This window comes from Dermacentor albipictus, chromosome 2 (genome assembly GCF_038994185.2).
Source record: "Dermacentor albipictus isolate Rhodes 1998 colony chromosome 2, USDA_Dalb.pri_finalv2, whole genome shotgun sequence".
Taxonomy (NCBI): domain Eukaryota; kingdom Metazoa; phylum Arthropoda; class Arachnida; order Ixodida; family Ixodidae; genus Dermacentor; species Dermacentor albipictus.
In genome coordinates this window covers 41,827,208-41,854,637 of record NC_091822.1, presented here as the reverse complement: position 1 = coordinate 41,854,637, position 27,430 = coordinate 41,827,208, and the positions used below count along the sequence as shown (strand labels likewise).

Genomic DNA, 27,430 nt, shown 5'->3' with positions numbered 1-27,430 from the left:
GCCGGCGTTTTTGATGCAGTCGAGGACAATATCCAGGCGCGTATTGTGCTCATTGAATGTGCGCCCGAATATAACGACGTCGTCAAGATAGCACATACAGATGTTCCATTTTAACCCGCGCAGGATGGTGTCCATGAACCTTTCAAACGTTGCTGGAGCGTTGCACAACCCAAATCGCATCACATTGAATTCGAATAATCCATCCGGGGTTATGAAGGCTGTTTTCTCTCTGTCTGTCGGGTGTATCGGGATTTGCCAATATCCTGAGCGCAGGTCCACTGAAGAAAAATAAGAGGCCGAATGAAGGCAATCAATTGCATCATCAATCCGGGGCAGCGGGTAGACATCCTTCTTAGTCACGGCGTTTAATCTTCGATAATCGACACAAAATCTCCAGTTACCGTCTTTCTTTCTGACGAGTATGACCGGAGCTGCCCAAGGACTCGAGGACTCTTGTGTTATCCCATTTTTCATCATGTCACTCATTTGTTCCCCGATTATCTTGCGCTCGTTAGGCCTCACGAGATAAGGCTTTTGCCTGATCGGGCGCGCAGATCCCGTATCTATAGTATGGCGCGTTCGTGACTCGGGAATCGAGAACGCTTTGTCCGGCTGCGCAAAGTCAAACACTGACAGATGCTTAGAAAGCTTATCCACCAAGGTATGGCGGTCCCTTGTGCTGAGCGACTTGTTTATCATAGACAGAAGCTTTTTGTCTGAGACTTGGCGAAGGTCAGCAGGTTGACACGGCGAGTCTGTTAGTACGGCTACGGACGAAGACGTGTATTCTGTAAAGTAGGCGAGTTTCAAGACGTCTGGAAGCAGGACGGGTTCTGCCGAGCAGTTGGCCGTCCACAAGCCAGCACGCCCGTTGCCGATGGATACCACTCAATGAGGCACAAAAACGTTCTTCTTCACACAATTTAGATGCATTGGCTCCACGGAGGCATCGAAACTGTCTCGAACTTCACCGTGACATACAACCGGCACGTACACCGAGATGGACGCAGGCCCAACAGTATCTGCAGACACACAAAGTTCACCTTGACTGCAAGTCTCCTCTAAGAGCCCGGACGAAACATGGCCATCGACGCAAACTCCCCCGTGCGACAATCGACGGTCGCACCACTCTGCCGCAAAAAGTCGATGCCCAAAATCAATCCGTGCGTCGATCGGGGAATAACTGCAAACTCCGTCGCGAAAATTCCACCAGCCAGGGACACGTCAGCAGTGCGCAAACAAACAGGGCGCAACGACTCGCCGCTCACTCCACAAAGCGTTGCAGCCTGGTCCCACGGAAATACAACTTTGCGCCCCAACCGACCTTTAAAACCGAGACTCATTACGGATACAGTTGCCCCGGTATCCACTAAAGCCATTGTAGGAACACCATCAACAAGTACATGCACTTTGTTCTTAATCACAGCCACTGCAGGGGGCATTTCTGTCGATAGCACGTGTCGAGCGACCTCACCCCCATCGGCCGCGCTAGCTAGTTTTCCGGTTGTGAAGGCGAGGCTGAGCGGCGCACTGGCGATGGAGATTGACGTAAACGCGGTGCACGAGAAGTTGGCGGTGGCGTCAAACTCCTGTCAGATGCCGGCGAGCGGCTCCGGAAGCTTCTCTGCCAGTAATCGTTGCCAGGAGGGACGCCAGCTGACCAAGAGGTGGTGTATGGCTGTTGAGTTGTCCTCGTAGGAGGTGTGGTCCTTGTTGAAGACCCCGATCGACGATTCCACGTTGTTGGGCGACGATTGCAAAATCTCGCTATGTGGCCCGCGACACCGCATTGGAAACACACCGGCAGATGCCGCAAATTTCGATGTTCTTGCACGTAGTCACGCATGCTGCTGTCGACTGCATAGCCAGCAGGTGGGTTCCATTCATCATAGCTAGGCATCGGCCACCCGGATGCGTGCGTGCAGTGTGGGCGTAGGTCGTAGTCATGATCTTCATATCTCATGGTCCCTCTCGTTTGTGGGGTAGACCTATACTCGACGGTCGCTGAGCGAACCATGGGTTGCCATGCGGTCGAAACGGCCGTGTTTCGCATCTCGAGTGGTAAGTACGCACCAACGATGCCGGGTGTGCAACGGTACATCTCTTCCCGATGGAACAAGTCTTCGCGAACAATCTGCCGTGTTGTTGATGGGAGGTCAACACACGAACTCGGGTCTACACTTGCCACCGTTGTGACATTAGCCAGGCGACCGAACTTCGGTATTATCCGTCGCATCTTCAGCGTCTCAAAGGTCCTGCAGTGCCGAATGACGTTAGACACGGAATCCAAGCTTTCTTTGCCGATAAAAAAATTGTAGACGTCTTCGGCTATCCCTTTCAAGAAATGTCCAACTTTGCCCTCTTCAGACATTTGAGAGTTCACTATTTTGCACAGTTTCAGCACTTCTTCGATATAAGTCGTACAGGTCTCGCCGGGAATCTGAGCTCTTTGCGAAAGCGTCTTTTCGGCGCGTTTCTTTTTTGCGCTAGAGTCTCCAAAACACGCTCTGAGCTCCTCTACGAAAAGCTCCCATGAAGTGAGCGTGTCTTCGTGATTCTCATACCAGATGAGTGCTGTGTCGGTAAGGGAAAACACAATATTTGACAACTGTGCGGTCGAGTTCCAGCCGTTAGATCGGCTCACCCTTCGGTAGTTTGTGAGCCACTCGTTGACATCTTCTCCGGCTTTTCCTCCGAAAGTGAGTGGCACCCGGTAGTATTGTCACGGAACGCCAGGTGCTGGCCTTGAAGCCGCGTCAGAACATTCGGGAATCTGGCACGCGTATTCAGTCATGTCAGGTGATGATGGGGGAAGTCCGGCAAGTCGACGGCTTCGGCGAAGTTGTAGCAGCGTAGGCTCCGTGGTTACGAGGTGTCGCCCGCACCTCCACCAATTTGTTACAAGCATGGGGAAAAGGGGTTTATTTAGGCGTGCGAGAGCAGGAACGGCAGGCTGCGAACAACAGGAATGGCCGCGGCACAGTCTTCGTTCTTTCTTTCTCTTCTTGATCCACGCGTCCCTTTTACGCGCTTGGACGTAACAATATATATATATATATGTGCCTCTTTTTCTTTTTTTGCGAACTGCAGCTAACCTTCAGACTTAATATTGTGATGCACGTCAACCAATACGATGGTCTCCACTCACTACAAATATACAATTGCTACCCCATGTGTATCTCCGAAGGTAGCGGGAAAATCTTGTATACATGTTTCACATGACGCTTTTACACAGGAGAACACGGGGGTTTACGAATTTAACACCCTACAATACATTGCAGCTCATAATCCATAGCAAGGCACACATTCCATGCAAATAAAAGTTCCACGAATTATGTAGTTCTCGCGGAACATCATGAAAACATACATATAACGCTTTCGAGAACCTCTAGTCGCACTTGAAGCTTCGCTGTAGAAGGTATTTGTCGCAAACGTGGCGTGCGCATCGAGAAGGCAAGAAGCAATTTAAAGCTTACCAATGGAATCGGTTGCTCCATCGATGGAAGCCGAGTGCCGTCGCAAACGAAGGCGTTGGTCTCCCAGCACGGGTCCACCTGCTTCTTCATCATATAGACCAGCCAACGCCGCTGCATGACACACTCGGGCGTCTCGCACATGCGCACCCAGCGGAACATTGGTGGCCCCATCATGTCTGCGGCTGCTCCACCATCCCTCGTGTGGTCAAACCACGGGGCATCCGTTGTGTACTCATCCGTCTGCACGCACCCGTGAGCCAGCTTTGCAGTCAAGCGTTTACGAGAAAACTATACACGGTAGACGGGCAGTTTTGCACCAGCTACCCATTTATCAGTATAGGTCTACCAGCTTTCTTATCAAGTTTCATCATCATCATCATCATTATCATCATCATCATCATCATTATCAGCCTGGTTACGCCCACTGCAGGGCAAAGGCCTCTCCCATATTTCTCCAACTACCCCGGTCATGTACTAATTGTGGCCATGCCGTCCCTGCAAACTTCTTAATCTCATCCGCCCACCTAACTTTCTGCCGCCCCCTGCTACGCTTCCCTTCCCTTGGAATCCAGTCCCTAACCCTTAATGACCATCGGTTATCTTCCCTCCTCATTACATGTCCTGCCCATGCCCATTTCTTTTTCTTCATTTCAACTAAGACGTCATTAACTCGCGCTTGTTCCCTCACCCAATCTGTTCTTTTCTTATCCCTTAACGTTACACCTATCATTCTTCTTTCCATAGCTCGTTGCGTCGGCCTCAATTTGAGTAGAACCCTTTTCGTAAGCCTCCAGGTTTCTGCCCCGTAGGTGAGTACTGGTAAGACACAGCTATTGTACACTTTTCTCTTGAGGGATAATGGCTGTGTCTCAGATCATGAACCTGCTGTTCATGATCTGAGAATGGCGGCCAAACGCACCCCAGCCCATTCTTATTCTTCTGATTATTTCTGTCTCATGATCCGGATCCGCAGTGACTACCTGCCCTAAGTAGATGTATTCCCTTACCACTTCCAGTGCCTCGCTACCTATTGTAAATTGTTGTTCTCTTCCGCGACTGCTAAAAACTAGTTTAGTTTTCTGCAGATTAATTTTAGACCCACCCTTCTGCTTTGCCTTTCCAGGTCAGTGAGCATGCATGGCAATTGGTCCAATGAGTCACTAAGGAAGGCAATGTCATCAGCGAATCGCAAGTTAACAAGGTATTCTCCATTAACTTTTATCCCCGATTCTTCCCAATCCAGGTCTCTGAATACCTCCTTTAAACACGCTGTGAATAGCATTGGAGAGATCGCATCTCCCTGCCTGACGCCTTTCTTTATTGGGATTTTGTTGCTTTCATTATGGAGGACTATGGTGGCTGTGGAGCCGCTATAGATATCTTTCAGTATTTTTACATACGGCTCGTCTACCCCCTGATTCCGTAATGCCTCCATGACTGCTGTTGTTTCGACAGAATCAAATGCTTTCTCTCAATAAATGAAAGCTTTATATAAGGGTTGGTTATATTCCGCACGTTTCTCTATCACCTGATTGATAGTGTGAATATGATCTATTGTTGAGTAGCCTTTACGGTATCCTGCCTGGCCCTTTGCTTGACAGAAGTCTAAGGTGTTCCTGATTCTATTTGCGATTACCTTAGTAAATAGTTTGTAGGCAACGGACAGTAAGCTGAGCGGTCTATAATTTTTCAAGTCTTTGGTGTCCCCTTTCTTATGGATTAAGATTATGTTAGCGTTCTTCCAAGATCGTGGCACGCTCGAAGTCTTGAGGCATTGCGTATACAGGGTGGCCAGTTTTTCTAGAACAATCTGCCCGCCATCTTTCAACAAATCTGCTCTTACCTGATCCTCCCCAGCTGTCTTCCCCCTTTGCATAGCTTCCAAGGCTTTCTTTACTTGTTCCGTCGTTACTTGTGGGATTTCAAATTCCCATAGACTATTCTCTCTTCGTTTATCGTCGTGGGTGCCACTGGTACTATATAAATCTCTATAGAACTCCTCAGCCACGTGAACTATCTCATCCATATTAGTAATGAGATCTGGCTTTGTCTCTTAACGGATACACCTGATTCTTGCCAATTCCTAGTTTTTTCTTCACTGTTTTTAGGCTTCCTCCGTTCCTGAGAGCATGTTCAATTCTATCCATATTATACTTCCTTATGTCAGCTGTCTTACGCTTGTTGATTAACTTCGAAAGTTCTGCCAGTTCTATTCTAGCTGTAGGGTTAGAGGCTTTCATACATTCGCGTTTCTTGATCAGATCTTTCGTCTCCTGCGATAGTTTACTGGTATCCTGCCTAACGGAGTTACCACCGACTTCCATTGCACACTCCTTAATGATGCCCACAAGAATGTCGTTCATTGCTTCAACACTAAGGTCCTCTTTCTGAGTTAAATCCGAATGCCTGTTCTGTAGCTTGATCTGGAATTCCTCTATTTTCCTTCTTACCGCTAACTTTCGACTTCCTGGTCATCACTAGCTTTCGACTTCCTGGTCATCATGACTGGATGTAGGGGCGTACACCTGTACAATCTTCATTTTGTACCTCTTATTAAGTTTCACAATAAGACATGCCACCCCCTCGTTAATGCTGTAGAATTCCTCTATGTTACCAGCTATATTCTTATTAATCAGGAATCCGACGCCTAGTTCTCTTCTCTCCGCTAAACCCTGGTAGCACAGGACGTGCCCGCTTTTTAGCACCGTATATGCTTCTCTTGGCCTCCTAACTTCACTGAGCCCTATTATATCCCATTTACTGCCCTCTAATTCCTCTAATAGCGCTGCTAGACTCGCCTCACTAGACAACGTTCTAGCGTTAAACGTTGCCAGGTTCATATTCCAATGGCGGCCTGTCTGGAGCCAGTGATTCTTAGCACCCTCTGCTGCCTGGCAGGTCTGGCCGCCGCCGTGGTCAGTTGCTTCACAGCTGCTGGGGACTGAGGGCCGGGGTTTGATTGTGTTGTTCATATAGGAGGTTGTGGCCAAGTACTGCACCAGGTTAGGGTGGCCAATCCTGCTGTGGTGAGGGAGTGCGTTACCGGTTCTGGTCACCGGGATCAGGCCACACTCCAGGCCGGTTTATGCAATTTATCACCCGCGGATTTTTTTCTTTAATCTGGTGGAAAATTGCCGGCCCCGGGATTCGAACCACGGACTTCTTGCACGCGAGGCGGGTGTTCTACCTCTACGCCACCGCTGCACAGTGACAAAGCATGTAATATTGGCGTCTCTCACAAAAACGGCAGTGTAACCTGCAAATTTTTTATAAAATCGCAACTCTTTCTACTACTTTTGGCAAATCGACTGCTTTTGAATAGATAACTGCTCAAGCGCGATCTTTTGCAAAGCACAAAGAATACCTGCCCCATTTATTTTGAAATTTCTATTTCCGGAGGTTTTATGTGACAAAACCACTATACCATTACGATGCACGCCGTAGTGGGGCAAACCACGGACTAGTTTTGACCTCCTGGGCTTCTTCAATGTGCACCCAATGCGTGGTATACATGAGCGCACTTGGATTTCGCCCCTTCGAAATGCGGCCACCGGAGCCGGCACGTCATATCGCGCTATTGCGCTGTCTGGCTTAACAACGCAACGCCACTTCTACTATGCCACCAAGGCGGGTTCTTTCATTTTCGTATTTCCACTTTCACACTTCCGCATAGACGAAAACAAGCCGAACACTTCAATGTTTCGGTATGAACGCTGTAGTCCGAGGCCCTCTTGAAATTTGTTTGAACCTCGGCACGAGGCGCCTCATCAAAAGGGGTCCTGAACCCTGCCTCCCTCTCGTAGGCTATCGCGAAAGAAAATTCACCGACGATTACTATACTTCCTAATGAGAAATTTGAGCGCAGCTCTAAACGTGCTTTCATATCGAGATATACTGGCTGGCGCGGGCAATCTGTCTCACGCGGCACTTTGCAAACAGAACAAAGCGTGGCGCGACCGCCTTTATAATCTGGAGACCGTGAGAGCCCGCACGTGCGTGTCGCGAGGGCGCCATATTTATAGCAGTCGTCGCCGACAGACCTCCCGACGTACGCTTCTCTAGCGCTGTCTCGTACGCATCGTAGCCAACGCATTTCTTCTCACCCTTTCGCCATACCCTCCTCCTCCGCTTTCCGCCCCAAGATACCACTGCACCCTCCTCCTCAGCTTCCCTCCTCTCTCCTTCGACACCCGCAGGGCTCCCCGTGGGCTCTTTCTACGCTCGCTATGCTCCTTCGCTCGTGTACGCCGACGGAGGAACAGGCGCCTAAGCGGCCGCGATTTTTCGGACAGCGTCTTCCCTTTCTTTAGATCACTATGATCGATGTTTGGCGCGACTGGAGCGCAGTGCAGGGGCCCGGGCGCCATTTCAACAAACGCGCCGATGAAAATCGCGTAGCCGCGTGATGCTGTTGGGAGTTGAACGCGTCGCTTTACCGCGTGCGCTTCCACCAATAAAGCTGGAACCGCATGGCGCGTTTCTCGCTCGATTAACACGACGCGCGGAGAACGCTCACACCACCTCTGACGCGTTAGCAGCCGCACGCATAGAGTTTCTCACTACAACACCTAGAGGGAAATCCGGCGCCACCGTCCATGGGAGTTTCTTAAGGACCGCCGTGCAGTCATGGGAATGACGGGATATGTGTCTGCGAGGCTTGTGTTGGTTGCTGTTGTAAGAGGCTTCGTCTAAAAAGTGAATATGGCTAGTCAAATTACGCGTTATAAAAGTAAATTCTTCATACAATGTTTCCATTCATGCGTATTACATCTTTAGTCACCTACAATGTATGACCAAGCGAAGAAAAGCTATAACAGATGACAACTTGTTTCAAAGCGATCGGGAATCTTGTCGTCTGTTTTCCAAATTTAGCGGCCCGCTGATATATTTTACGTATCATGTACAGTCGTGGACAGAATATTATGGACCATGAAATCTAAGAAAAAGCTGAATATCTCCGCAACCTCACAGCGCAATCTGGTATTTGCATTTTGGACCTCGACTAGAATATGCTAACAACGTTGTCGTGGGCAGTCTTACTGCTTACTGCTACAGGCTGCTCGCGAATTGAACATTTTCAGAGATCCCGTGGTCCATTTTATTCTGTCCGCGACTGTACGTACAACGCACATGCAATAACAAGTTTTCATAGTTAAGCAAAGCATGTTTTTGTGTAATAATAAAGCTAAAGCAGCTTTTTACGTGCTGTTTTAGTAGAAAATTGATCATTGCGACAGACGGAACAGGGCTTGCCTGGCTCTCCGAGAACAATGCCAATCCGAAGTCACAACATACTGACATTCTCATTTATACCACAGCGCAGCAGCGCCAGATTTCCCTCTAGGTACAATGGTGAGAAACTCTATCGCAGCACGAGCACGGCGATGGATGGATGGATGTTATGAGCGTCCCCTTTGGAACGGAGCGGTGGGTTGCGCCACCAAGCTTTTGCTATTCTACTGCCTAATGTCCTATCTAGGTTAAAAAATTGAAAATAAAAAAATAATATGAACTCCCACAACCAAATTTTCTGACCCCCTATTGCGAACTTTGCTTTTGTGCATCTCTATTTTTTGTCATTTCCCTACTTTTCTTTCACCAATCTTCCAATCGCATCTTACTAATCTCAGTTGCGGACATGTTTACTGTTCCATGCTTTCGCTGAACCAAAGGGCTTCAAGGAGGCCCGTCGTGCCTAAATCTACCGCTGGGCAGACGTCTTCACATTGTAATAAAACACTTTCTATCGTTGCCCTAGCTTTACCACAGCAAGCACAGTGTTCTTCTTCCTTTTTATATCTCGCTTACATCGCGATTCCTTCTTATATATCGTGGCGGGTGCGTGCTGGAGATTTCCCGGAAAAGTAGGGGACGCCATGGTAAATGTGTATGCGAAGGTAAATGTTTGTGTAATAAATAGAATTTGTGTAAAATCTTCCTTTAGCAAGGGCTCAAATGCTTTTACGGCATCTTACGCTATGTTTCCCCGTATCCCGAGAGACTTCTTCGTCACACTGTGCTTACATTTGGGGGAAATGGGGGTCACATTCTATTTTTATTATTTGGTGAAACTTTGTTTCTGCCATAGGAGAATGGCAAATAATTACTGACCTTTATTCTTTTCCTTCTTTTCATGCAATGCACGAGGTTCGTACTTGGTGTTTTTGTTAAGCTAACTGAGGCACCTTGCTAACTTTTGTTGAAAGGAAGAGTAGTTGCAACTTTAGTGCGTTACCATATATCACAATAAAGCTACAGCCCAGCCGATCGCGCACCCAGACGACCGCGCAACATAACAATAAGTTGAACAGAATTGTTATTGGCGCGTCGTGCGAGACGCACAAAACTCCCGCCTTTTTCTTCGAATACACTTGTATGAGCAAGCCTTAGTTGCACAAGAAGTGACCAACATAATGAGTGTCCAGATTGGGTTGAGGTTACAAAAAGTAATTTGAGTATTACCATGCGAATCGTTTTCCGACTAGTGGAGCCTTTGTACAAGGTTTTGCCTGTGGTGTACTCTACCATAGTGTACACAGAGCTTTCTAGAGCATTTGTCAAACCGGTTGGGAAAAGTTTCTCTAATAGGCTACGGTTCAGGGGCAACTCCAAGATTGCGGAAAAATGGCGGGTTTGTTTGGTTCCGGTTCGGCTGAAAACGATGGTTCAGCTCCTGTTTTCAGCTTAATTATGGCCAAGTTCGACACCCTATTTAGAGCGTCGCGCTGCAGTTCCTGGGGACCGAGGTCCGATCCTGTCATCTTAGAGGTAAGTCAACTCGTTTTTTAAGTATATGCTATTCGGCCGGAGAGCAGCAACACACAGGAGCCACGGTCACGAAAGTCGAAAGTCCGGGAGGGTTGCGAAGAATGTTTCGCTATGAAAGACGGCGCACTGAAAGTTGAACACAGTATAGCATGTTAACAGTGTTGGCAGCGGAGCATCTACATATGTATTTATGGAATTACAATAATCCACTGACCTAATAGAGAAAGAGAAATGAAAGTGGGGAAATGCAAGGAGATCAACCAAGGACGGGCCCGCTTGGCCACCATGCACTTAGGGAAGGGAAGAATAAAAAAGGCGGAAAGGTAACAAGAGTAATAAATAATGCAGCGATTGTGTTCATTGACCTAACAGTCTATGGTTAACAGCAACTATGATTTTGGAGGATTACGGTAAGATTTATTTTGACTCGATGTGCTCATTATGCATTTCGGAAGATGTCCACTGGTCGAAACAGAATGTAGCCACATGTTTCTTTGAATAACAGAAAGCTGAGCTAGTTGCTAAGGATTCATAATGCAAAGGGCAAGGCATGCAGACATGGACACGAGAGAAGAGAAAACACAGGGCGTTCGTGTTGCCCAGTTCTCTTCTCTTGTGTCCGTGTCTGCACGCCTTACCCCTTTTTTTTTGCATTTTGGCTACCTTGTAATCTGACGTGGGAAAATTCTATTGGTGTTTCCACGATTCTGCCCAAGAAAATTAAGTAACTGTCCAAAAGCATAAACACGTCTCAGAAAACTTCAATTTGACACTAAGGTCAGCTTCCGCAAGACATCATCGCGCCCAGAAAATGAATGTGTTAGTGCCGAAGCCCACCAGCGTATTTATGACAGGGATAGCTGCTGCAAGATTCTTAAACCGCTGATCTATCACCAGGGGGTGGCACAAATCCCGGTTTATTACACCGCAGTTCTAGGCGATTCGGGTACACCAGTAAGGAAGGGTAAATAAATCTTCATCTTTCGCTACGTTTGTGAAACATTAAGGCTATCACCAATTTTTGTGCAACGCGTACTTTGTTTCAAATAACATCGTTGCCTCTAAGCTGCGTTATATGCACGCTTTGCACGCGCTATCGCCTTTGTAAACGGCATGACAACAATGGCGGTTCTTAGGACGCGTCATCGATCTTTAACCGAAGCTAACATATTTGTTCCTTTGATTACCACTATGCGATTGTAAAATAGTGAACCATACGAGAACATTAATAAGCATTTTGCTCCCAGACGTAGTTCAACACAACTTCCACATACATTTTTTTTAGATTCTCCGAAGCAAAATCCCCGTTCCATGGTCCCAACATTAAAAGCAGTAGATGTTGCCCGCGGCTTTTTGAGCAGCCGTTAAGGTTACTATACCAACAAGGTAACTCAGCGGGAAGTGCTGGTAACGAGCCATGAGGTAAATATATCGTAAAACCTATTCCAGCCACCAACTGGCGCCCCTAACAGTGATGCTGTGGTTCAGTTTTATTGGCTTTTCCTTACTTCAACTTATTATGGAGCTTTACCCTTTTCATAAGTGTACACTTATACAGCTTGGACATGGATATCGCCACTGGAACTACGGCGCGTATTCGTGCCCAGTATCTGGGTGAAAGCAGGAAGCCCGTCTTTCTACATTCCCCCATTTTATCTCACCTCTGATGTTAGCGCTGCCCTGGCCGTTGTATTCCAATGAACTTCTCCCTCCACGTCGTCCTCGGGGTTCTAAAATAAAATGAGAAATAAGGATAAACGATGAAACAAGTGGATGTGGTCTGGCACCATAATTCGAATTAACCAGTGTTTTCTCTTCAAAAGAACTAGTGGAGATATCCGCGTTTGGGAAAGGCACAAAAGTTCTGTTTTTTTTGTTTTTTTTTACAGAATGGTGTGCATGTAACCTACAGTGGGCGGCATATCAAGATAGCGTTAACAAGAAACAGGGTAAATGCGGGATATCAGTTTAAGAGCAGAAGACCCATTTTGGACTACGAAATGTGTGGCGACCTGCGTATATATTGTGGTGGCCCCAATAGAAAGCATCAGTTCCTAACCAGCGCTGTGCCATTAGGCTGTCCCTCTTTCGCTGCGACATTTGTTCGATATGTTTACGTATAGACTAGACGACGCATAATAACCCACTTCTTTATACCATAGTATCAAATGCAAGATAGATTTCTGTCGATGCGCAAAATCCCTTCCAAAATGTTGGAGATTGGAAACGCATCAAAAGCACAAGTAAATTTCGCGCTAATACTGCCATCAGCGATAGTTTGCTAGCAACACAGTTTATTTTCCGTGGTGTATTCGTCTAAATATTTAGTTATACACATGAAGCTTGTCTCATTTCATTGATGATAAAGAAGGCATTGAAAGAACGGTGTACTTCTCATGCAACACTGTTTTGTTGAAGATATGTTTATCGATGGGCATTTAGCATAATAAAAATTCAAACAGAGTTTCTATGCACACTATAGCGTCTTCGTCGCCGTTATGTATTTCCGCTGGCATGCCACGAATGACATGAATGCTGTCATGAACGGCCATTTTCTTTGCTTTTTTTTGTTACTTCGCTTAAACTGACTTTAACACTTCAGCTAAAGTGGTGAACGCGGTCCTGATGTGGTGATGTACACTACAGAATCTTTCAGATGTCCCTGCAGTGTTTGCATTAAGCTGGTGCCATTTGCAGATGAAGTGGCAAACTGCAATCATATTGCCGACAGTACGCGGCTCGCGGACGATTGTATCGGAAAATGAGTGCTGTAAACAAAGCAGCGCGGTGAGTCTGTGTACTGCAAGTAAGTGGATACAACATTTATACGACTATGGGCACCGGGCGCTCGTTATACGTCGCCACCGACGCACTTGCGAGCAGTGCCGCTGCGGCGAACTTGGAAAATTTGGTGTGGCACTTAGCAGGCGACCCGACAGTCATGGCGTCGGACGTGCCTCTCGGTTGCGGCTTTCGCGGCGCCGTAAACTGGAAAGCGTTTTTTTTTAGGACCTCTAACTTGTGAAAGGTCCTGCGTTTAAATGAAACAGGGCATGCCTACGATGTTCGTGAGTGGCAGAAAGGAAACACCGTCACCATTTTCGGTAAGCATGTTCCACAAGCGAAGCTCGCTGCGCCAAGCTACGACGTTGTCTTCGAAGTAACCACAACTGACAGCTATATGTTTGTATGCAAATGACGACTTTCCGTGTACGCATGAAAATATTCTTGCAGCTCGGCAAAGCAAGAATAATCTGCAGAATGTTCGTGCAACGCCGGCGTGTCGAAGGTGTCTGAAACACGCTACTGCTGTGGCGTTTGCAATCGATAAGAAATAGCGTGGTCATACGCAGCCAGAATCGAGAGCTAGGAAACGCCAAGCAGAAAGGGTTACCTGGAAGGGAAAAGGCTATCCTGATCCGATGATGGTATGCTGCGACCGTACAGAATACAAACATGCTTACCGTGAGTACGTTGCGCACTTTTAACCAAGTGCAGAGCTCTATTTCCAACGAAGTGTCTGAAGATGCGTCAGACGATCGTCAGACATTTGGTGCGTGAGACATTTACAAAATGCACGTCAAAAGGGTCCTAAACTATTCTCTGGGTGCGTTCCAAGTACCGAGTTGGTCTTCTTAAAATGCGTCAAATGAATTCGGACAAAGATTCCCGCGAACCAGCAGTCCACAAGCCAGAAATTTACTTTCGCAATGAAATTCTAGCAGTCCCCAGGAATGCTTCGGTGCATCAACTCGTAAGCTCAGTTGTGTGGTTACTAGATTATTAAAATAAAGCTAAGACCTCCCATTCTTGGTGTGGCGCACGTACCATTAAGCTCTAGCGGAGATGGTGTGACAATATCTGCCGTTTATTGAAGTTGCAGATAAGGGTTTATACAGCCATTTAACCATAATATTCGCACCCCTCGTTGTCTAAATGAAAAAACAAATGCTAATTCTTTACAACTGTCCATGATACACAAAAAACCTTAATTGCCACCATCCAATGAGTTGCACAAAAGATTTCAAAACAATTAAACAAAGGAATAAATGTGTGTGGCTGTTAGACGGCATTGACGACTCACTGCTGCAATCTCGCCAGATGAAAGTGTCAAAAAAGGGTTTTAGAGCACAGTTCTTAGGCGCCCATTCCGGCGACGAGCGTCGGCCTAACCGAGCGAACGAGCAAAGGATGAAACAGCGAACGCGGAGCAGAGGGGCATAGAGTTTCCTACAAAATTACTAGAGGGAACTCTGGCGCTGCCGTCGTTGTCCTACCATGGGAATGATGGGAAGTACATGGATTTGTCTGATCTTCGTGCTTGTGGATTCAGACGTTCTTGTGTGTTTGTATATTACGCTATATAAATATTATTGTCGTATATTTCGGCGCAATCTATATTCTTCGAAGTGCAGAAGACGCCGGGAACGCGTACAATTGCTATTAATTGCAACAATTGAGCTTGTCCAGATGGCCAAATCGAAACGCGACAAGCGTCTCAACGCACTGGCATGCCCGCGATAAATTCATAAGGGCGTTTCATTCGCTTGTCGATACGTGTGTCCGTGGCTTAATCACTCCGCGTTCGGCATTCGAGGAGGAAGGACGCGTGATGGCTCACTCCGTGCGAGGTTCTTTGGCGGCCGCCGTTGGCCGCGGTGACAGGTTTTCTTCCGCACCCTCGGATTATAGGAGGTTGCTGCCAACGTTGCCTACAGGCGAGAGCATGCAGCAGTGCGTTTTTTTGCACGGGGACCGGGCAAGAAGGCCATATCGGCTGGAAGATTTTCGCGAGCCATTGGAGGAAGCTGGTATCATCAAGAACATCACGGGTATTGGAGCCTACCAGATGAATCACGTCTGGCTAGTCAAGTTGCGCAGCAAGGTGGACAAGGATGTTCTAGTGAAAAAGGGTGGACTTCAAGTCAAGGGCGGCTTCTGCGCTGTCATTGACCCCGTCCAACAAGATGTCACCGTGAAAGTGCACTGGGTCGACTTTGCTGTCCAAAATGAGAGCTTTAGGCAAGCGTTGAGTAGCTTTGGTGACGTGCTAGACGTGTCGAATGACAACTGGTCCGTCACCGGTTTTGAACATGCGACGTCCACGACGAGGGTCGGGCGAATGAGACTTAAGGAAGGTGTTGAGCTTGATGACCTGCCTCATCTGTTCAAGTTAGGAAGTGGCACTGTACTTCTTGTGGCGCCGGGCCGGTCCCCGCTATGTTTGAGGTGCCGCAGGCAAGGACATATTCGACGGGACTGCCAGACGCCACGTTGTGGTGTGTGCCGGGCGTTCGGACACGAAACCAATGATTGTGCAAGGAGCTACGCTAGAGTAACCAAAACGGTACTCTCTACAGAACAAGACCAAGAGAATATAATGGACGCGGAGGAGGCCGAAAGGTCTGCCCCGAACAGCAACACCAAGGAACGCGATGACAACGCCCGGGAGACGGACGCCGAGAAAGCTGAAGGGACGACACCTGACAGCCGCGATCTGAGGAAGGCAACTGAGGAACGTGCCAAAATAGGCGACACGCAAGAGCCATTGCCCTTAAGTCAAGCAAGTGAAGAGGATGACATGAGCGACAGCACCGAGCTCACTACGGCCGAAGATCAAGCAGACGCTACGGGGGCGACCGCGGCACGCGGGAAGCGTCCCAGAACAGGCATTCCGAAGTTGATGGAGGACAGCACCGAACGCAAGGTCAAACGCCTGGAGCGTCAGTGGCATCGCGTTGCTGGTGCCTAGGGTAAAAAATATGTCCCCGAAGTCCGGTCGGCGTCTTCGTCGGTGGTTCGGGGTCAGGGACGCGACAAGTAATATCTCGGTATTCCCACTGCAGGGTGGAGCCACGGTAAGCGTTGTACTGGTGGTTCGCGCTTACAATCACCATGATTAGTATACCTGCACCATTACGCATCGGTACGCCCAATGTACGGGGTCTAGGGGCCAGTCGCAAGCAATATCAGGTCAAACGCATAATGCAAGAAAGAGACCTAGATTTGCTTGTGGTCCAGGAAACTAAGGTTAGCAGAGAGGAAGTGACCGAACGCTTGGTAGCAAAATTTTCTTCTAGGTACAATGTATGCGTGAACCATGCGGTGGGAACAGAACCGGTTGTATATTGTTTGTTAAAAATTCAATTGGCATTGTCGTTGAAACGCTTACAAGTTGCTTGCAAGGACGTTTTGTTTTGTGCGATCTTTCTTATGAGGAAGCGAAATTTAGATTTATTTGTGTCTATGCAGCTACAAAGCCGCATGAAAGATGTCTGTTCTTTCGCGAATTGAGTATGTATTTTGATTGTGAGAGGTGCTTAATCGTGTTGGGTGACTACAATTGTGTCCTTAATCAGGAAGACCGTTCAACCACTGCTCGTGTAAATGATGAAAGTGCTGTGTATCTTAAAGAATGCGTGAGCAAATTCTCTTTAAATGATGTGGCACAGTTTGCAAGAGGTGGAAGTCGCCAGCACTTCACACACTTTCAAGGCACCAGCCATGCACGACTACATCGAGTGTATCTGTGTTCGGAGATTGCACCTTTTTGTCAGAACTACGATGTTGATACCGTTTCTTTCAGTGACCATTGTTTAGTGACCTTCGAGATCGGCCAAAAGCAAAAAAGGAAACTTGAATGGGAAAGGTGGAAATTGAACGCCAAGCTTATCAAGGATGACGTGTTCATGGATAAAACAAAAAAAGAAATAGAAGAGTTTTTTAATGATACACTACGCAGTGCCGCAGAGAAATGGGAGTTATTTAAACAAAGGATAAAATTGAACGATATAGAAAGAGGTGGGCATATAAAATATCAAGCTCAAAAACATGAACAAGGTCTGCGGCCGGAGCTAGAGGACTTAGTGCGAATCGAAACAGCTAATCCGGGTTTGCTGACGCAAGAACTGCAAGTCATTAAAAGAAAACTAGAAAGCTTAGAGGAGGATGCATACAGAGGTGCAATTATACGTGCACGTGCTGAAAAATATCTCGCTGGGGAAGTACCAACAAAGCGAGCTTTATCAGATGAAAAGGCGTACGCTCGAGAAAATATTGGAAATAGAATATAATGGTAAGATATCCAAAGAACAGAAAGTTATCATGACGGCATTTGAAAGTTACTATAGAGAATTGTTCGATTGTCGTGAGCCAAAGGTGCCGGGCTACGAGGTTGACTTCTTGGCAGAAATGCCGAGGCTAGGCAAAGAGGACACGAATTTATTAGAAATGAATATTAGCATCGAAGAGATTGAGAGGGCTATTGAGGAACTAGGCTCGGGCAAATCTCCTGGTCCGGATGGGATTAGCGCGACATTTTACAAGGCGTTCAAGACGGATATGGCAATAGCATTGCATGAAGTATTTTCAGAGGCACTCGAGCGGGGGTCTTTACCTCCATCGTTCAATCGTGCGCACACGGTAATAATCCCAAAAGGCAAAGATAGAAATATGTTACTTAAAGTAACAGGATACAGGCCAATCACGTTGACAAATGTAGACTACAAGGTTTTCATGAAAGTTCTTGCAGCAAGGCTGCAGGGAGTTATACGGAAGTTAGTTGGGCCGCATCAGACATGCGGCATCAGGGGTAGGAAAATATTTGCTAATATTCATACAGCCAGAAGCATTTTAGAATATTGCGATAGCGCTCTCCTCAAGGTAGCGATGCTGCAAATAGATCTAGCTAAGGCTTTTGACATGGTACCACATAGTGTTCTCTTTTTATTAATTAATTATGTAGGACTTGGTTCCGTCATATGTAAAGGCATCAAAATGGCATATCAAAGCTCATGTACCAATTTAATTGTTAATGGTGAACTCTCACAACGCATACAAGTACTCTCTTCTGTTCGACAGGGTTGTCCGTTAAGTCCTTTACTTTTTGCTTTATTTTTGGAGCCGCTCTGTAGAAAAATAGTTAATAGTACAGAAATCAGGGGTTTTAAGATACAGTCCTGTGAAGTACGTGTTCTTGCTTATGCGGATGACGTTGCCCTATTTGCTGAAGATAGGGAGAGTGTTAGCGCATTATTAAGAATTACTGAAGGGTTTTGTGAGAAAAGCGGTAGTGAAATCAATAAGCAAAAGTGCATTGGTCTCTGGCATGGCCAATGGAGTGCCACGCCCGGTGTTTTTGAAAATATCCGGTGGCTCACGACACCTAGCTCTTACCTGGGGGTGCCTTTGGATGGGTATCGTGAAAGCGAGTGACTCTGGCTCGAAAAAACGGATGAAATGCGTGCGATGGCCGATGCATGGGGTGGCCGCGAATTGTAGATTTTTGCACGTGTCACTATTTGTAATGTTTTTCTCGCTGCGAAAATTATGTATCTTCTGCAGGCACTGTATTTTACACGTAAGCACATTCAAAAATTTCACCGAATCTTTGCCACGTTTATCTGGTGTTCTACGTGGGAGCGAACATCAAGGACAAATTTGTTTCGTCGAGTAAAGAAAGGTGGTCTGTCGGTGTGCCACTTGTTTCTTCAGCAAGTTGTATCACGTTTCATATTGATAAGGGACGAAAGAGACCCGTATTTGTGCAGTTTTTTTTTTCAAACTATGTTAGCAGTTTCTATGCCTGATTTTTTTGTTTCTTCAGCCATTGGCCCTCATTACAGAATTTCAAGGTTCTTGCGTGAAGTTGTAACGTCCTATCGTTTCCTTAGGGCGCGATTCTCTCTTGAGTACCTCTCCAATGTAAAAAGAAAGCGTCTTATGAAGGATCTCACTGAAAGTGTGTTTTCTGTTCCATTGTATCAGTTAATGTTTCAAGAAGGGCCCGGGCAAGACGTACTTAAAAGGGTTAAAAATATGTTGCTACCGGCAAACTTTAAAACATTCTTCTTCAAGCTTCACACGGGAACCTTGCCTGTTAAAACGTGGTTGGAGGAAAGAGGAATTTATGTGCCATGGGGAAGCAGATGCTTTCTGTGCAACAAAGCTGAAACGATCGAACATGTTTTCATTGATTGTAACAATGCCATATTCTTTTGGGATATATTGCAGAGAACGTTAAAGATAGACCTACCCCTCAATCCACATGGCATTCGTTTTTTACCACCTGAACACGATTTTGATCAGATGGATGTCATCTTTTTACTTGGAATGCACGCAGCCTGGCGTAGTCTGTTGGCATATAGACATTGTGATGTTAAAGGCCGATCTGTGTATGAATATTTTGTGGAAATGGTTGTGAAGGTACGTGACGTGTACAAGACGTAGGACTGTGATGAAGCTGTGGTGTCAATGCTTGACACTTTGACACATTTAAAACGAGTGTGATCTATGATCACAAACTCTTTTGAAGCTTGTACCCAAGCTGGAAATAAAGAAAAAAAAAAGTCCGTGGCTTAATGGTTTCAATACCAGGCTTCTGTGCTAGAGTCCCTGTGTTCGAATCCTGCCATCTGGCAATTTTGATGACCTTTATTCAATTATTTATTCCGCAATATACTGTTGAAAATGACGAGTTAACAAAATCACAATGCCGTTTGAAGCCAAAAGGACGAAGTTTAGGCAAATGCATGTACTTCCCATAATTTCCATGCTAGGAAAACCGCTCCCATTGTAGCTCACGTAGACACTAGCGCCAGAGTTCCCACTAGTAATTTTGTAGGAAACTCTATGCAGAAGGGGGCAGGAAAGACGCGAGGAGGAAAGCGGAAGAGGAGGGTATGGCGAAAGCGTGAGAAGCGTAGTGCGGCGACGATGGTTTCGAGGTGGTGCCAGAGTCGCGCGTGTCGTCCAGGCGATCCCTCTGCGACACCTGCTGTGAATCGCGCCAACGCGTCACCAACAAGCTGGCTCTCGCGATCTCCAGTGCACGTTTAAAGAACCCCAGGTGGTGCAAATTTCCTGAGTCCTCCACTACAGCGTGCCTCATAATCGTGTTTTTGCCGCGTAAAACCCCCTAATATTGTTTTTAAACCTTCGCTCCATTAAAACGCGCCGCATGAGACAGATTGTACGCGCCAGCCGATATCTCGGGAAATGAAAGCACCTATAGAGCTTCGCTCCAATTTTGCATTTGGCACTATCGTAGTCATCGGTGATTTTTTTGTCACGACAGATATGCTTAAGCAGAAAATGAACAAAGGAAAAATAAGATCGAATAAATATGCATTCGCCAGGGGCGGGACTTGCTAAGCTGCGCTGTTCGTACGCACTTTCCTAGCCAAAATGTTCTTGCGCTGTGATAAGTCTGCAACAAAATTGCCAGCGCATTTAACTTACGGCGCCGTATGATAACTAGGAGGAAGCAAAGCTCCGATAAGACGACAAGAAGTTAAAGAAGTGGGTCAACTGACAGCACGATCGCACATCATGCCTATGTAGTTGAGGCTATATTGTTACGGCAAATGACTGCACACCCCTATTGGACACCATGCTTTACAGGGCATCTGCTATAGCACCAAGCCCAATCGCGCTCGCCCGTTCAACGCACCGCCGTCAAAGGAATTGCTGTGCAAGTGTTACGCATTCTTCACTCATTTCTACAACATATAGGACTGCTGATGACTCGGTGACATATTTGGCACAGAAGGACACACTCAGTCGGAGCGATTGCAAGCCATGCCTGTGAGGTTGACCCCGCCTGTTTACATCACCACTACTACCACCACCACCCTATTACAAAGTCGTTGAATCTCTTTGTTTCAAAATTAATTACGTAAACGGAAAAAACCTCGATAATATATAGTTCGCAAGACCTCATGGAAAGGGACCCGGCACCCGTACATTCATCGGCATGCTATGTAATCGCGCGGCACACGGTTGCAGGTGCGATTCTAAAGCCGCGCATAGGTTCTGTATAAGTTCCCTCGGCAGCCGGAACCGTCTAAGGTGTTGGTCGACGATGTCGTCGACCTCCAACCGACAACTAAACGTGCGCTCCCTTCTGATATTATCACTGTCGATGGCACGGAGAGCTATGAAAGGAGCCTTAAAAAAGAAATGCAGAAAGAAACCATGGCTACCGACACTCATAAATAATGGCGGAAAACTTCGCTACGTAACAGCCGCATCTGCAAGTACTGCTGTCGATCCACTTTCACATCCTATCAGCGTTCATCACTCCTTCTTGGCTTCTCTTCAGCTGAGAAAACACGATGATGGCTCATACCTGGTCAGTAGTTTGTTTTGCAGGTTTACGCAGCTGCATTCTGCAAGACGCGAAATGCGCAGAGGCCCATAGACATCGATTTTCGAGACCGGAAACAAATCCTAGCGTGGTAACGTCCGGGCCTGGAGTCTCTAATTAACCTGTCTGAGCCTATGTGACACCTCTTAGAAGTCATTAATCAGTCACCACCAAGATTCTCAGCGCCAACGTTGCCAGAAATTTACCGGCCTCCCAGCAACACGCGCTCAAGTACATGTCAGAATACTGCAGAGCATCGTACACGAAGCAAATAGGGATTCAAGATTCTAGTTGGTTTCGGATCAAATCGGCTCAAGTTGTCGATCTTGCGACACTGACGCACTTTATTGAGGGCAGTCTCTGCACATACAGTACGACGCCAAGTGGGGGGGAGGGGGGGGGAGGCTGCTGGTATCCAAGCGGCACCCGACTCCGTTCTTTAAACATGCGTATGCAGCCTCGCAGTACGAGGTGAACCGCGGTTCAAGAGCAACAATCCGTTAAAGACAATTAAATGATATAAAAGGTTTTACGCGCCGGAACCATGATTTAATTATGAAGCATGCTGTATTGGGGGACTCCGGAATAATTTGGGCCACAAGGGGATCTTTAATGTGCACCTAACCTAGGTACGTGGTTCTTTTCCCATTTCCCCCCAATCGAAATGCAGCAGTCGTGGCCGCGATACGATACCGGGACCTCGTGCTAAGCAGCCCTACACCATAGCCACTAAAGCAACCACGGCAGGTGCAGTGCCTTGAAATTCTGGACGAAATTTGGATGTTGTAAAACGTGATCAGCGTACTTTTATGTTCACTGCAGGACGTAGGCCTCTTCCAGCGATCTCTAATTACCCCTGACCTGCGCTAGCCTACTGCAATTTGTACCTGCAAATTTCCTCATTTGAATACTCTACCTCATTTTCTGCTGTCCTCGACAGCGCATCCTTGCCCCTAGACCCCACTCTATAGTTCCAATGGACCACCAATTATCTTCCCTACGAATTACGTGGCCTGCCCAGCTCCTATTTTTCCTCTTAATTTGAACTGCCATTACCCTCGTTTGCTCCCTGATCCACACCGCTCTATTCCTGTCTTTAAGCGTTACGCCTAACATTTCTCGTTCCATCGTTTGTTTGAGCGGTCCTTAACTTATTTTGAAGCTTCATTTTAACCTCCAAATTTCTGGCGCATATGATACTACTTGAAGAATGCAATCATTGCACTTCTTTTTTTTTTTCAACGACAGAGGTGAGCTCTCGGTCACCACTTGTTATTGTCGGCTGTATGCACTCCGACGCATTTTCATTGTTTAATGTTCTGTCACATGAGCAGGGTTCCCTGTGAGTGATTCACCTAAATAATCTTTCTCCTGTACAAACTCAAAAGGCTGACTGCCGATCATGAATTCTTGCTAGATGGACAGGCTATTTGACATTGCCGTTGTCGTATGCATATAATTGTGCGTATTATTATTGAAGCAACTCTTACGCATTCTCGGTAAGGGCCCTCAATCAATTGTTGTAACGTGTCCCCGGCGTTGCTGAACAGAAAATGCCATCGGCAAGCTGAAATTTGTTGAGATATTCACCGTTCATCATACCTTTTAATTTTTCCCAGTCTAATACGTTGAAAACTTCTACTAAGCATGCGGTGAATAGCATTGGACAGCTTGCGTCTCATTGCCTTGCCGCTTTATCGATAAGTATTTTCCACTTTTTTTGCACAGAGTAGAAACATGTGAAGCTGGAACTATCACTGAAGCAGAGTCGAAGCCTGAGAATAACTGCGAGTCGGCCTAGTTGGAACAGATTCATCTTAAAATTTTTTGTGCGCAAACAAACAGGGACGAAGAATAGAAGAAACACCAGGACGAGCGCTTGGGGCGAAAAATAGAAGAAACGCAAGGAAAGCGCTCGTCCTTGTGTTTCTTCTATTCTTCGTCCCTGTTTATTTGCGCACAAAATGTTTTAAGATGAAGCCTGAGAAGTTGTGGATACATGCGCTGTGGCTGAACGTATATATGGAGTTCGCACATAAATGGAATACTTATGGAGTTGTCAGCCATACGCACCATGACATTGATGTGAAGTTAGTTCGGTATTTTACTACAAGTCATAAACCCGCCGTGGTTGCTTAGTGGCTATGGTGTTAGGCTGCTGAGCACGAGGTCGCGGGATCGAATCCCGGCCACGGCGGCCACATTTCGATGGGGGCGAAATGCGAAAACACCCGTGTACTTAGATTTAGGTGCACGTTAAAGAACCCCAGGTGGTCAAAATTTCCGGAGTCCCCCACTACGGCGTGCCTCATAATCAGAAAGTGGTTTTGGCACGTAAAACCCCATATATTATTATTATTACTACAAGTCATACGGTATTCACTTAGAGCACTTATTACACACTAATGTCGTACTTTCGTCTAAACGCTTCGAATTAGGTGACCGAACTGCGCGTAACCGGGAGAGCGCACAAGGCAGCATAATTCGAGCGACGTAAATACTGATACAAGGCCACTGTTGTGGGCTTTTTCATGACGTCATGCTGATCTGACGACTGCGCAGCAGGCACGAAGCACCGCAAGACTGTCACCGGCTTCAAGAAAATTCTTGCACTGAATTCACACACGCCTATGAAGGGTTTCTCAAGTAAGAAGAGGAAAGTATAGAAAGAACACGGCTCGAAGCGACTGAAGCACCTGAGTGATGTCACTTCGCGCAGTACAAACATTAGTCTGAGGTCTAGAATGAACGTCTTCAGCAAATGATGATACGACGATGGCTGTCGTCGGGACTTCCCATAGCCTGTTGCCAGCAACTGGCTTTGCGCACGCAAAGCGAAAACTTAATGGCATCTTGACGAGTGTTCTGCTGATGCGTTTTTTGTACTGAAACCGAAGTGTCTCCAGTGACACTCGTATTCGTGTGTGTGTGTGTGTGTGTGCGCGTGTGTGTGTGTGCGTGTGTGTGCGTGTGTGTGTGCGTGCGCGCGCGTGTGTGTGTGGTGTGTGTGTGTGTGTGTGTGTGTGTGTGTGTGTGTGTGTGTGTGTGTGTGTGTGTGTGTGTATGTGTGTGTGTGTGTGTGTGTGTGTGTGTGTGTGTGAAATGCTGCGACAGTTCTTCGCTTCGTTTGTGAGGTGCATTTTATTTCGAAGCATCACTCTTGCTGAAGCACTCCACATAATTTTCGTACCAGGGGGGAGGGGGGAGGGGGTTACATGATTTTATTCATTTCTTCTGTTTTATAAATCAACGGTTTGACGTTCCGCTTTGTATTAGACAGCATTGCAGTCCGCCACGTGTATACGTTCATTCACATGATAGGCCACAGAATGAGCAACAGGGTGGGCACAAACACTAGGTCGCTTTGACTTAGTGCTGAATCAAACTACAGCGTATATAACACAAGGCTTCGACTAATAGCCTGGAAGACGACAGCGAATACGCAACAGCAACAAGCTTTGAAATTTATGAGCATGTAGGCGTTTTTTCGTTGTTTCGTATGGCATGCAGAATTAGAGCCTCATATCATTGGAAAAAATAATGATCCGTAGCCCTATAAGCAAGAGAAAGCTAAAAAAAATAAAGGATAGATATGCTTGAAACACATTAATGAAAAACTTAACTGTTTTCAGGCACGGACACTGCACTTATATTGGCTAACACCCAGCGGAGTGTCATGACGACTGTGAAAATTCAGGCTATTAGGCGAATAGAGAAACAGAGACTTTCAGACATAAGGCAGAAGTTCGTCTCATGCCATTAACGTTACTGCTTTCCACAGAAGCGCGTGCTCAATGCCATTATGCACTAAGACAGCTCTACACATTTTGAGATGACGAATCAAAGTATGCCACAAAGATGTAGATACCCGCCATCGTCGGCTACCAGTCATGGCCTTTGGGCAATCGGCCGGAACAGCGCGTCCCCACGCTCTTACACGCGTCAGCTCGAGCAGCTGATAGATATAGACGAGGCAACCTAAAGTTTGCCCGCGCTGCACCAGCGCCGAATGCTCCCCTAGCGGACCGATGGAAGTTTCGAAGGTCGTCGCTGCGCGAGCGCGCGCCCGTGTTCTGTTCGGCGGGAGCGCTCGCGCTGGCCCGGGCGCGTTGTTTTTTCGATGGCGAGTGCGACCTCATCAGCCAGGAAAGGTGGCACTCAATACTGCTGTGTTGTAGATTGCCACAACAGCCTCGAAAACACGAAAGGTCGAACGCCGCCCGTGAAATTCTACAGATTTCCGTGGAAGTGGTACGAGAAGGACAGACGACAATCATGGATAACTGCAGTGCGCCGATTCAAGTACCATACTTTCGTATTCGCGTGCAATATCACGGCCGCTCGATGAAAACGGAATAGTGATGTGCCTGTTTTTAGCGCGCAACCGTTTGTTTAGTCATGCCGCGTTCTTGAATTGTGTTGACATCCGCCGCTTGTTAGCGGTAAATGCATGCGTGTTGCGTCGCTGTGCTCGACGACGCGAGCTCGATTCCCGGCCACGGCAGCCGCATTTCGATAGGGGCGAAGTGCAAGAACACCCTTGTTACCGGGTGCTTAGATTTTTGTGCGCGTTAAAGAACCCCCGGAGGTAATAAGTATTCCTGAGGCATGTGAATCCTGAAAACACTCTTTACTGCACTATTTTCTCTCGTGACCAAGCAGAGCTGATTAACCTGTGCAATAAAGGTGGAATCGCAAGATATGCACCGTTGCCCGTAAGTACACGATTTTCGATTTGTTATACGTAAAGCAGACAAGCATAGGCGTAGCCACCGGGGCATTTAATCCCCCTCTCTAAATAGATTATATATAAACACACGCTCGCGAATATTGGGGTGCCGGAACACCACCTCTCGCTCGCCCTAAATGAGCTGTGCCCCAGCAGATAAGCGTAAAAGGTATAGCTGCTGTAACACAGATGCAAAGAAAATATTCTTGTAATTATTTATTGGGCAAGTGAGTAGGCGATGATGAAATTTCAATCAGAGAGCAGCGTCGGAAGATGCAGGCAACGGACCGCATTTTAAGCATTGAACTCTCACAACAAGTCATATGTCAAATGAAACCTCGCACTGACACTGGTTCAACGCAAAAACAAGCAGGCTTCGCGAAGTGAAGACATCGATAACGCTTGCCATTGTTCGCTGACAGCTCCGCGCAAATCAGAACGAACACAAACGTGTAATTTACTAATGCTCCAGGCCAGAAATTTAGCAGCAAAAGGCGGAAGCACAAAATGAGAGCAGCCGTGTGCGCGCGCTCAGCTACCGAGGAAACTAACGGCAATCGTCACCGTCCCTGCACATCTCTGAAAGTATGCATGGCCGCTTTGTGCCTGCATCATATAGAAATAAAAGTGGCTAAACTTCTGAACTTTGTGTGTACCTCTAACTCGACGTCATATACGATCTTGTCGGACACCTGTGATAGGCACTTGGCTTTCACTGTCACATCACCGTCCACGATTTGTTCAACACCGTACAGGTGCGGAAGCAGACGCTACTCTTTCGTGGGGTTCCCGCCACGAAAAAAGCTGTCGGCGTCCGCAACCTTCTTGAAACCACATTGCAATCTTTGCATCGCTGTTGCGCAAGCAGGCGATCTGCCGCTGTTGAAAACGGATCGTCGTGAGAACGAGCGGCGAAGAAACGCGCGGGCGAAACGATGTAAACAAAGCGGAGACCGCGCCACGGCGGGACCGCTCTGCATCACGTTTCCACATTGGGGGCGCTGTTGTCAGGAGGCGCAGTAGCGCCGCCTGGCCATGGTTTTCTCGTCTATAATTATGGTCCTAAGACCGGTACATCCCTATCATAAGAATTTCTTCTGATGTCATCATCTGCAACGGCAGTTTATGCTTTCAAAATCGACTTGCGCTTACTATTGGCGGAAGGGCTGAGATTCGCACTCAGGGTTGCCGTTGGGAATTTTTCAAAAAGAGCCAGAACTGAGGCTAAAAGTAGCCAAAAGTAGCCACGCCACCTGGTCTTGGCGCCAAATTTGTAGCCAAGTAGAAAAGTACCATTATTATAAGCAACTT

The 27,430-nt window shown here is 47.0% G+C and overlaps 1 protein-coding gene across 1 annotated transcript in view; it reads right to left on the bottom strand.

Annotated features, from left to right (window-relative positions):
- LOC135900697 (uncharacterized) overlaps positions 1 to 27,430 on the bottom strand; it is a 129,764-nt gene that overhangs the window by 82,218 nt on the left and 20,116 nt on the right. The window contains exons 3-4 of the mRNA XM_070532844.1: positions 11,906 to 11,974; positions 3,477 to 3,716 (exon numbers count right to left, since the gene is read on the bottom strand). Coding sequence (XP_070388945.1) covers positions 3,477 to 3,716; positions 11,906 to 11,974 — 309 coding nt within the window. The remainder of the gene's footprint in view (positions 1 to 3,476; positions 3,717 to 11,905; positions 11,975 to 27,430) is intronic.